Here is a 12,563-nt window from a genome sequence, read left to right as displayed (position 1 = left end):
AAATAAAGGCAAAAATGCCCAAAAATAAATAAATAAATGTAGCTTTCTTGGTTAAGAAGTGTCACTTTGCCTTGTTTGGTTAGAAAAAAGGCTAAGCAGTAGGCTTATGGTTATAGCATTTGATAATTTCCAGACATTTTTCTCTTTAAAAGTGACTAAATTACTTGTTTTTTCAATGTAAATGTTACAAAAATGCATGAATAGAAGCAGAGTAAGAAGACCCTTTAAAACAGTTGATGGCATCTATTGCAAAATGTGGCATCTGTGATGATTTTCTCTCAACGGTGCACTGCAAAACTTAATAATACGTCATACTGGAGCTGCAGCCTAAATGTCAAAATAAAATTACTCACTTTTTTCATGCAAAGGCTTAATTTCCAGAGATATTGAAACCTCTACATTCCAAATTTAGTGTCTTAAATGACAGCTATGACACTTTAGCCCAAGGCAGGAATTATAATATATATTTGGGGGGACACATCACCCCCCACCCCCAAATTATTGCTAACATATACATAAAAAAAATCTTTGTTAGGCTACTACAGTAGGACAGGAAACCATGCATCGCTGTCCGAAATAATTAGAATAAATGCTCCTAAACCCCAGAACCCCCAGCAGATAATGGCCCCCCCAATGTTGACTCCATGGCTCCGGCCCTGCTGCAGCCCACCACGTGCAAAATCTTGAAATTCAGTGTGTTTTTTAGTCTTTTTGGGGGCTGTATTTGCACTTTAAGAGCAGACAGCAACAGGACAATAGTGTCTACAGGGTAACATCGTATGTAATATACTATTCTTACAAACTGTGGCTCGAGGCGAGACATTGCTTTTGCAGCCGTGTGTGTGTGTGCGGCCGAGGCCTGGGGTTTATGTTTTGGAAAGATAAAGTATCCCTGACCCCGTGGTTCCAGGTAGGCACCAGCTGGCTGTTATAAGAGAGAGTATATAAGAACCACAGCTCCCTCCGTCACCCTCAGTACAAGTCCTACCCTGACGCAAACACACACATGGGCGCACACATCCCCACACACACACACACACGCGCGCGCACACAGCTTTCTTCTCTTTCATCGTAATGCTGGCCGAGCACCTAAATCACAGAAATGGCAGCACATCAGGGGAATCATTTGAGACTGAATAGCCGTAGAAACATGGCGCTGTCACCTGGAAGACCTCCACAAAACAGGCCGGCTCTCCTCCTCACACACACACACACCTTATTCCCCTCCATGCCCTTTAATACCTCTTTGCCCTTCAGTAGCAATCTGCATAGAAATGTGTGCATTCTATCATTCAGGGACTAGACATTACACCCCGGCTAATATGAGAGGTCCTCGAACGACTGAAAATGAACCCTTGAAAATACCAGACGTTTGCATTATGCCGCCGCGATTGCATCTCTTACAGGGAAAGACTTGATTATGTCATTTGCCATGTCCACGTCATGCTGGTTTTTATATCTTTGCCAGGAAATCTACCTCTGACAGGTCATTAGTCATCCCCTCCCTCCCCTGCACGCACATAAAACATCAATTCCACTCAATATCCCGCAAACCCCCGTGCTTCTCAACAAACGCCATAACAAAGAAGACGCTATGTAAACTGCTGCCGTGCTCTGATTAGCTCTCATTCCACAGCACTGCAGAAATAAGGCACTCATTCCCCACCCTGTTTGAGATAACTGCCCCTTTTTCCAGCAGCCACATCATCCCTCCGTACCCATACATGCTTCGGAGTGCATCTGTTTAGCTATTCTCATCAGCTACTTATGTAGTGACATTAAGGAAGCCTATTGCTTACAGAACCAATAATCTATATCGCCTCAGGCTCTCTTATATCCACTAACCTACTACTTCAGCAGCAGAAGTGGAGCCACTTTTGTTAAAGGAGGAAAAAAAAAAGCCCTCCACAGAGCTACAGCGGCTTTCTTGACTGACCTGGGTGGTTGGCTACATCATCTTGACATGTAATTATCTAAAGCCCTTTAATCACTTCCATAAAGATTAATTGCAGGAGACAACAGCGGAGGTCGTGTCTTCAAATCAAAAGACTCCTTGGCAGATTGACACAGCGGTGTAACAGAGTTCAGACTTAGGTGTTTTATAAGGGTCATCTGCTGGAACTGAAGCAGGTTTTAATGCTGTAATTGCAAGTTCAGCAAAGTGGGTTTTATAGCATAAAGCTGCACAGAATCCTACTCAAGTTTTTAGCCTTTTTTGAAAAGATATTTTCTTCATGCTAATCCTGAGCTGAGCTTTTTTTTCTTTACTTCTCAAGACAGACAAAATTCCCTTACCTTCATCTCTTTTCCTCTTTTCACCATTGGATCGGGGAATACCCAGAATCCCGTTGATGGAGTAGGATCCTGCGGGGTCGTTGGAGGCGCTGGTTACAGGTGGAGAGGCTGTGCTTGGTACTGGGAGGGGGGAAAAAGGAAAACGTGCATATCAGATTTTCACTACACAATTATCGTAGCAAAAAGAATTCACGATAACGATAATATCGGCATATATTTGTAAAATTACTAATAATAATGCTAATCGGTCAAATTCATCTTTACTCTTGTTAAATGAATTACACTCAAAATACAAGAGTTCGGAGGTGGAGAGGGGGACAAAGCGAGAGCAGAAAGAAACAAACAATTTAAGAGGTGCTGGATTATTTACACAATATTATCATATGTGTATTATTACCATGATATCAGTATTTCATATTTTAAATATTATGGTTATCGTCTATACCGGTATATCGACACACTCCTAATGCATGTACGGTATTTCCTGGGAAGAAATGACAAAAATCATGATATTTTTTTTAACCAAATACCTCGATATCAATATTGCATCGCTATTGTAGGGTTGACAATTTGTGCTTCACAAAATATTTCTGTATTTTCGATAAATAATCATCAGTAATGTGGATATAATGACAAAGTGGGTAAAGGCGAATAATAGAACAGCGCGAACAGTCTGCTTATGTTCAGAAAATTACATTACGTTACGATATCCAAAATTGAAGACGATATCTAGTCTCATATCACGATATTGATATAATATCATATCGCCCAGCCGTAGTATGTGCCGTGATGTCATAGGCAGTGTTGCGGAATAACTAGTTACATGGAGAAATACGGGATTAAATTACAGTTGCTAATCAAAATGTTGGCGATTGTAAAGAGGTTACATTCGAATATATTTTTGGTAAAAAGCTGATACGTTGAATAAAACATTTATTATGTTGCTTTGCATCTTGTCGCCATGCACGTAAAACCTTTCTTTGGCCTATTGCCAGTCAACAAGGGTCAGCAACGCCTTTGGGACAAATTTGGGTGCACCAACAAGCATAGGTTGGCTTACAAGGAGCTGCTTCTACGTCAAATTTTCAGGCTCAAATTTTCAGCATTGTTTTTGATTGGTTCTCTTATTTGAATTTGCTCCGCCTCTTGTCTGCCAATAAAATCCTTGCAAAATGCTCTAAGAACCCTGAGTTTGCGACCGGTCAACAACGCCAAGTTAGGTGGCCATGAGGTCAGACAAGAACACCTTTCAGTTCTTCAAAACTTAAAAATACTTCCCTTCTAAAATCAGAAATGCTCTGACATGACTGTGCAGCGTTTGTTTACCACCAGCGTGGAAAATGGCGTCAACATCGACATAATTTTATGTTTTTAGGACCCTTCAGCTTTATTACAAAATAATCAAATCTGTTACCTATAACATTTCAAACCAGCAGTATTCACATGATGCTGTGAGGTGCAGAATTACCTATAGTATGTCCTGGTGTCGACAGGGATGACCCATCAGGAGACGGATGGAAAGGCTGCTGGACTTTTGTTCGGATGATCCTGAGGAACAAAGGGACAAAAACAAAACAAAACAGATGTCACAGCTGCTCTTCTACAACCCGCGTCTCTTCCTGGAGATTTCCTAACCGCCCCTAACAGCAGCTACTACAGAGATATTGTGAGATTAAGATATCAAACGCAACTCATACGCAAGCAGGGATCTGGTCAGTGGTTCTACCTCAAAGGTGAGCTGTGGAGAAAAGTCTTCATTGCACTTTTGGTCTGAGTGATCTTGCAAACAAAGCATGAAATCACATCAATTCACCTCAATGATCAGCTTCACTGACTCTACCTGGCCCACACTAATCAGCTCTCTCCCCCCTCGTCTCTCCCCACCCCCACCCCCCCACTGTGGAGGGGGTTTCACCGGGGCCGATCGCAGCCCTTTTGCTTCCCAGATCAAACATCTCTGTAGAACCAGCAGCCCCCCATGTTCCAATGCGGATGAGGTTGTATTGATCGGGGCTTGGGGAGAAAAAGTTGGGGATTAGTCACACGGGCAAACAGATGCAAATAGAAAGCTATAAATTATATGTGACAGGAAAGCAATAGTTCCTTATTGCCTTGCACAAGCTTACGCCAGCATTAGATTCCTTTAATCTGAATGGCACTTGGGGAGAAAGGGAGCTGTCACAATAATTTGTAAACTTTAAAACTATTCATCATGTATGCCACCGGAGCTATTTTGGAGCACAAAGAGAGGTCGGGTGAGGACTATGGGGCCTTTTAGGGTGCACAATTCAGATTTAGATCCTTATTTATTTGCATCGGTGCGGATTTTAGGGGGGATAGAGGGATAGAGCATGTGCATCTGTCCCACTGAAATAAAAACATAGAAGTAGCAATGGTGTAAAATTAAAGACATTTAGACCTTAAATTGATGCAGAAAAGACACAAATTGGTGCATGAAAATTGCAGAAAATTGAGTGTTTGATGCTTTCAACAGTACACTTAAACATTAATAAGACAGTCATATACACTCCAGGATATGACATGATAACCAAAATAAAATGACTCACTATTTTACACAGTTTGCACCAAAATTGGAACTCACACATAGTTGCAAAAACCTTCACATCCCCCATTTAGTGTCCTAAACGACACCTGCAAAATCTTAAAATTGGTGCATAAATAGTCCGTCTGAAATCTGCAATCAGAAGATATCTGATTTAAAAATAAGTAAACAAGATTTTGAATCAGACCGGACATTTGATACCAAATTCTGGTGGTTTAGACTGTTGATACTCAGTGCTATGGACAGTATGTTTCAGTCATAGTCGAAGATTTCAGGGGGGCACAGGGGATACGTTCCCCTCAGTTTTTAGAACATAGGCATTTGTCACCCCCATTGAAAACATGAAAAAAGTAGAGGATTCTGATTTTGACAAAATTAAAGACATTTGCAACAGAAATTGAAGCAGAAAACTCGCATATCAGTGCATGAAAATTCACCAAAATGCAGCAAATAAAGTGTTTGATGCTCAAAATCGACCCCCCGTTTCATATGTTTAAAGCTACGCCCCTGTTTTTGTGCATGTATTATTCCAGTAGGATGAACAGACAAGCCTCCACACACTGAACCAAAAATACTCCTGTTATATTTTCTCCATATTATCCAGAAATGCATCAGATGATTTGGATATTGATGTTACTGTAGGTGCCAGAAGGCTTCAGAGGAATAAATCCAACACTGTCACACACACAAAAAAAACTCGCCTTGGAGGCAAAGCTACAACAACAAGCTTTTTCCAGAGAGCGCATATTGATGTTTTAATTTTTTTCACTTCTCCCCATAACAGTTATTCGACCCCTTTGACTTGTGTGTGCTACATAAATTCAAAGACTTTATTTGGTATCCATGTTCTTGATATTGAATAAGCAATTTGGGAGAATGAATTAATGACCTGGCTGTTGCTGAAAATCCCCTGAAGAAATATTAAAATTGCTTTCCTTCTGAATCAATAATATCGAGCGCCATTGAGGATTTTTTTTTTTTTTTTTTTTTTTTTTTTTTTTTTTTTTTTATGTCTACCAACAGGGTAGCGTTACTTGTTGGTTGTGATGGCCCCTGACTCGTAGTACAACGCTGTCTCTGTAGCATTTAATAATGCATGCAGGCGAAAGGTGTTTAAATGGAGCATCCTCTTTTGTCAACAGTCCTGAGGTCAGACTGTCTGCCACAGAAACCCACGACTGGCCCCAGTCAGAGTCACCCAACTGGAAAAGACTTTGGCTCCAGTCTTACGGGTTGTTTTTAAAAAAATTTTCTGAATTGTCTCAAGTGGGGGAACCCTTGTTTTAACACCTCTGGCAAAAAAACAACAACCCTTCTCTCGTTTACTTTCAGATATTTTTCCAGTAGCATCACATGATCTGAAGCACTTAGGATGTTTTCATTGATTTTTTTGTGGACTGCTCCTTTAGAAATTCACTGAAATGCCCTGAAATATTAACCTCCAGCTAAATCAAAACAAATGCATCTCATTTGCACGCCATTGTGTTTGTGTGTGTGTGTGTGGCACAGAGTAACACATTGAAATCAGCTTAAAGAAAAAAAAGAAAAAAAAATCAGCATTAAGCCGTAATAGAAATTCAAAGTAGCTCTCATATTTGGCTGATAGAATTACACTTCTTTGTATTCACAATTTAATTTCCCACATAAACAAAGACACATAAGGCTCCCCCACCCCCGGGGTCCAAAATAGAAAAAGCTTTAATTGGAATTGAAAAAACTTTATAGGGCTCTTTTAATGATATTAATGTACATTTTGAATTTATCACATACATGTGTCTGAGCCTCCTTAAATGGGGCTTTTTAAGCAGCCACGAAGCATGAAATGAATTTTCTTCAGCCTTTTTCTCTATTTAAAAGATGTCTTGTGTGGAGCTGTCCATGCTCTCCCATCAGCTCATTAAAATGTAATGCTGATGCTGGCTCTATGGAACAGTGCCTCTTAACCAAAGTTCATCACCAGGGATCTCTGGTGGAGGGGGGGTGAGGAGGGGTGAGGGTGAGGGTGGGGGTGTCCTGGGTCCTCCTGTAGCTGCCACTCTATGACTGTAGCAGGGGCGTAGGTTGCATTTCAGCATTGGGGTGGTGGGGGACATATTTTGAGCATGAAACACTTAATTTCTTGTTTTATGGTGGATTTTCATACACACATTTCTGCATTTTCTGCATCAGTTTATGGTGTACATGTCTTTAATTTTATCAAAATTAAAGCCCTCTGCTTCTTTTATGTTTTCATTTATTGGGAGGCATTGAGGGTCCCCGGCCATACAATATTCAATTTTGAGCATCAAACACTTAATGTCCTGCTTTCTGGTGAATTTTCACACAAAAATTTGTACATTTTCTACTCAATTCATAGTTTTGAATGTCCTCAATTTAGTCAGTATAAAAATTCTCTGTGTCATTCATATTTTTATTTATTGGGGGAGGCTGCGCCAGAAAGATCTGAGCATCAAACAGTCAATTTTTTGCTTTCTGGTGAATTTTTATACACCAATTTTTACATTTTCTACATCAATTTATTGTTTTAAATGTCTTCATGCTTGTCAGAATAAAAGTTTTCTGCTTAATTTATGTTTTTATTTATTGGGGGGGCTTGGGGGTCCTTCGCCCAAAAAAAGTTGAGCCTGACACATTTAATTTCTTGCTTTCTCGTGATGTTTATACACCAATTTTTACATTTTCTACATTAATTTATGGTGTAAATGTCTTCAGTTTGGTCTGAATGAATGTTTTCTGCTTCCTTCATGTTTTTATTCATTGGGGGGGCTTTGGGGTCCTTCGTCAGAAAAATTTGAGCATTTAACACTCAAGGTCTTGTTTTGAGGTGAATATTCAGGCACCAAATTGTACATTTTCTACTTTAATTCATAGTGTAAATGTCTTTAGTTTTGTCAGAATAAAAGTTCCCTGCTTCATTTATGTTTTAAATTATAAGGGGGAGTTCGGGGGTCCTTCGCCAGAGAATCTTTAGCATCAAACACATAAATTCTTACTTTCTGGTGAATTTTTAAACACAAATTAATGCGCTTTCTGCATGAATTTATGGTGTAAATGTCTTCAGTTTTGTCAGAATAAATGTTCTCGGCTTCATTCATATTTTAATTTATTAGGGGGCCTTTGGGGTCCTTCACCAGAAAATTCTGAGCATTCCTTGCTTTTAGGTGGATATTTAGGCACCAATTTGTGCATTTTCTGCATCAATTAATGGTTTACCTCCTCAATTTTGTAAAAAGGTTATGTTTTTATTTATTAGGGGTGGGATGGAGTGGGGGGAACAAATGCACCCACCACCCCCCACCCCTGAGATCTGCACCTATGACAAATAGTGCCGTTTATTTCTTTAAGAGAGATTTTTAGCATCAATAGTGATTCTTGAAATCTTAAATATGGATATTTTACCAGATAATTAGCCATAGCACTTTTATGCATCATCAATGTTACATCAATATTAATTACAGCAGGATACCATCTCGATTGTTAATGCAAGGATTTCTCTTGCAACAATATGTTTATATTTATCACCTTATTTTGCAAATTACAGCCAATCTGTTTCCCCTTAATTCTTCAAAATAAAATCCAGCAGAAAGCCATGAGCCTGTGTGCAGCAGCAGCAGCTCCAGCACATTAGATGTGCTAAAGAAAATTGGCCTGCTTTATAGCGCCACGGGATCTGGTCACCGAATATTGATCGGTTTTCATCTCGACAGATTCACTCAGTCCTGGATGTACTGCTGATTGTTGAGGGAGTTTGGTCTGAAAGATTGAATTGCACCTCAGAGACCGCGGGCAGCTTCGGCGTGCCGGCCAGCACAAAAGTTGGTCAAACAATATTCTGCTGTGCGCTTAGCACAGATACACAGTGATAAATCATTTATTCATTAAGGTGTTTACACCCTGCAGCCCGGTGTTTAACCCCAGCTATATTTACAACAACAAAAAACATTAAATCCAAATTTGCATCTTTTCTTTTAAGCTTTTAACCGGTGCGTCCTACCTGTTAATGGATGAGACGCTGGGAACAGTGTCGTTGTCGCAGATGCCCTCTGCCAGCAGTCTGTCTCTGATCTCCCACGCAAACATGGTTGGGTTTTGCCTCTTGTAGTCTGCGATTTTTTCCACCACCTTTGGCGTGGCCACTTTAGGTTTAGACCCACCAATCACTCCTGGTTTGATGCTGCCAGTCTCGTAATATCTGCAAAAAATGATAATATTCTTACAGCTTGCAATATTTAAGACTCCATCCCACCGACACCCTCCTGAAGATTTAATATCATTTTAAACGCAATGATACACACATTTATGACACATATGGCACTAGAACTACTTTTTAGCAGGAAAGTCAAACTTTTTTGCAGCAAACTATCAAACTTTTGCGTTTTATGAGTTTAACAGGCGTCTTTACATTAACATGATGGCACAAAACAAACAGTTTTGCGTAAAAGCGAATTAAAATGCAAGAAAAATACACTGGTGCACGCATGCATGCACGGCAAATATGTAACTCTGTTAAATTCCGATTGAATGCATGTAAAAAATAAAGGAGAAAACCACCTGATCTCCACTAACCCTCAAAAATACTGTTAATGCGTAATTTCGGACCATTATTTAACCATATGTTTAGGAATTTAAAGCTGAGTTTTATAGATGAGCCCACTGCTCCACCACCACTGCACACACATATACATATATCCATCCACCTCCTCACACCCACCCAGCAGCACACTCGGTGCACCTGGCTGCAGAGGTCTTCACCCACCTGCCCAGGATCTTGCTGACGCAGCCGTGGCTGACCCGCAGCTGCCTGGAGATGTCGCAGGGCCGGACGCCCTGATGGGCCAGCTCCACTATCCGCTGCCTCACCACGTCCGGGAGGGGTCTGCCGTTCACAAACACCCCGCCGAGCTGGTTCACACCTCCGTGCCCTACGTGGGATACAACAGCAGCACACACACAACCGTAACATTACATAAAGTCGTCGTGGAGAGAAGGCGCAGGTGAGTTTGGTGGGTGTAAAAATAATGACGGGAAATTGTGTTTTCTAGTGAGCAGGTGGATTTATATGTGTTTATGGTGTTCTGGAGAAGCCTTAAAGGATGTTTGAAATCAGATTACTGTTTAAATATATATATATTATTTGAATTTTTAATTTTAAGGACGCAGAAAGTTGTTTAGTGCCACCATGGAGGCGCCTTACGCGTTTTAAACGTTTAATAATGTATGAAATATGCAACACAGTGACTAAATAATTAAAATTTGTGAGTCATTATTTCCAATAATCTGTGCATAAAAAATATTTTTATGTTATAAGAAAAAGCAGAGTAGACACTGTAAAGCTGGTGTCCGTAATTATTAGTATTATTTTCATTTTTAATGACACTGCAGCTGAAAACGTGTCTTATTTTAATTTGTATCCATGCATTTTGGTCTGTAGTTTCACTCCCTGTTTATATTTAACTTTTAAAATTACAATTAATTACATTAATTCTTTATAATATGCCAAATGTTGTATTTTAAGACTAAATAAGACAAAATAAAAGGTTACATTTAAGTGATGAACACCTCCTCACACAGTCTGATTTTTCACCTGTCACACTCTTATTTTGCAGCTTGTGCAATTATCACAATAACCTGCTTTGACCCATGAGTATGTGTCATTACCTGCTGTTTAAATTGTGCAAATAATAATTAAAAAAATAATTTATGTGAGGCTCCATATAGTCAAAGTTTCCCTGCCCTCATATTTTCCCAGCAGCTCCTGCACGGCTCATGTTTTGCCTATTAAGTTACACGCTCCCTCATTTTCCCTGCACGGTAATTTTAAATAATTGAACGAGCTTTGATTACTCATATTACATATTATTTAGTCAACGAAGAGGGCATCAATTATTCACACACATGCCCCAAATTACAATGATAGGAGTGTGTATGTTCAGCTGGACTTACAGAGTTTGTTGCTATTTGAATAATTTGAATAATAGATGTGTTATTGGGCCTGAAATACACACACACACACACACAGTTTACACACACAGTGCGCGGGAAGCTGGAGGCTGATACACGTGTAAATTACAGAGCACCTGCCAACGCATGTTCTTTGTTTACTATGACAAGTTTAATTTGTGCAGTGCGTGCACAAGAGTTGCTGCAAATTATTATATTTTTAGAGAATTTAAAAGCAGGATATGTGCACACGTGAGATATAAGGAGTATTTATGGCACTGTGTTTCCATGTTTGCTGCATGTCAGTTTATTATGCGCCAAAATGCTGTTAGCACACATGCTCCGCTGCAGGCCGGTGTAATATGCACACATGTATTTATTCTTATTATTTCTATCCGCATGGAAGCTGCAGGGGGAACTCGGGTTGTGCTACTTACGGTGCATCGCAGTGAAGGGGTCCGCTTTGCAGTGAATATCCATTGGATAGCAAAGGAAAGAGAGATAATCAACTGAAGTCGCCGTGTCGCCTTCCTGTCACGGATGAAAATGTGAAGAGAAAAATTCGACTCGATGGAGGGACTTGAGTTTGCCCCTCCACCCCCTTGCTGCAACAACCGATCTGACGGCAACTTCTTCCCCCCAAAAAGTTGCCTTGTCTTCTTGCGGTCTTCAACAGTCCGGTCCGGGCGCGGAGGTCTGGCAGGTGCGCAGCAGCGGCATGACCGGATTGTTTCAGTGACGCGACCTGGGGTTTAGTTTGTGTTCTGCTGAAACAAAAAGGAAGAAGAAGCCTTGGTGGAGGTTAATTCTCACAGCGTGCCAGCCAGCGAGCAGTTTCTTCTTGCAAATGCACCGGTGCAGGTCCAGCGTGCAGGGCCGCGGTGTATCTCCTCAATCCTGGTGGCCTTGATTCACGCGTCAAAACACGGCGCGCGCACACACATCGGGTTGGTCTTCAGCGCTGGATGCGTAAGGCTGGATCTTTGGGGCTGGGAATGAAGCCTCTCTCTGTGTCTGTGGTTCTAAAAGCTGCAACCCTCCCCTCCTCTCCTCCTCTCCTCCTCTCCTCTCCTCTCTCCCCCCCCCCCCTCTCCTCCCCCTCTGCACACCCCCCTTTTGCTTATATGGATGACTTGTCAGACAAAGGCAATAGATGCCAACACTTTGTGATTCGCCAACGCAAAGAGGGAAAAAAAGGGTCCAAATGAGGAGGTCTGTGGGTCTGACACACCGGCAGGAAGGGGAGGGAGATAAATAAGGAGCGGATCAGAGTTAGAAATATCAGATTATTACACATTATAACAGCTGTGAATTATAAGGAAGTTTTGAGATTATTTTTTAAAACATCTGTGCGTCTTTCTGATTTTATTTTATTTATTTTTTTACCACTCGGACTGTCTGTGGGAATATCTGTGCGTCCTCACACCCTGGATCTTCACATTTAATCTTTTTATTTAATGTATTTCCTCCACATGTGTCTTTATGTCCGCTCTGGAGCCCAATAGGCCTGAAATAATTATACAGCCTCATTTTGTTGCTTTAAAATGTCTAACAGGGGGGTAATATATGTTAACGCACATGCTTTGACCTCTTTACATCCAGCTGATGGTGTCATGATTGCAGTGGTCCAAACTGGGAGCACTGGAGGTGGTTGGAGGTTGGAGGTGAGAGTGGTCTGCACGCAGCAGTGCCGCTCAGCTTCTGTAGATGGCGCTGTATGGTTTCTCAAATTTTAAAGGTGCTGTCAAAGTCCCCCCCCCCCCCC

General features: G+C 40.9%; 1 protein-coding gene across 10 annotated transcripts in view; it reads right to left on the bottom strand.

Annotated features, from left to right (window-relative positions):
• Positions 1–11,825, bottom strand: part of pax2b (paired box 2b) — a 45,718-nt gene extending 33,893 nt beyond the window's left edge. For 5 of the 10 annotated variants that reach the window (XM_050060352.1, XM_050060348.1, XM_050060357.1 and 2 more), the window contains exons 1-5: positions 11,236–11,825; positions 9,570–9,792; positions 8,853–9,050; positions 3,764–3,843; positions 2,296–2,415 (exon numbers count right to left, since the gene is read on the bottom strand). In XM_050060352.1, the coding sequence (XP_049916309.1) occupies positions 2,296–2,415; positions 3,764–3,843; positions 8,853–9,050; positions 9,570–9,792; positions 11,236–11,278 (664 nt within the window). In that variant the 5' untranslated portion in view covers positions 11,279–11,825. The remainder of the gene's footprint in view (positions 1–2,295; positions 2,416–3,763; positions 3,844–8,852; positions 9,051–9,569; positions 9,793–11,235) is intronic. The other 5 variants (XM_050060358.1, XM_050060350.1, XM_050060354.1 and 2 more) reach the window with 3 other exon arrangements.
• Positions 11,826–12,563: the final 738 nt, after the last annotated feature.

Source organism: Epinephelus moara, chromosome 13, assembly GCF_006386435.1.
Source record: "Epinephelus moara isolate mb chromosome 13, YSFRI_EMoa_1.0, whole genome shotgun sequence".
NCBI lineage: Eukaryota > Metazoa > Chordata > Actinopteri > Perciformes > Serranidae > Epinephelus > Epinephelus moara.
This window is presented reverse-complemented; position numbering and strand designations above follow the sequence as displayed.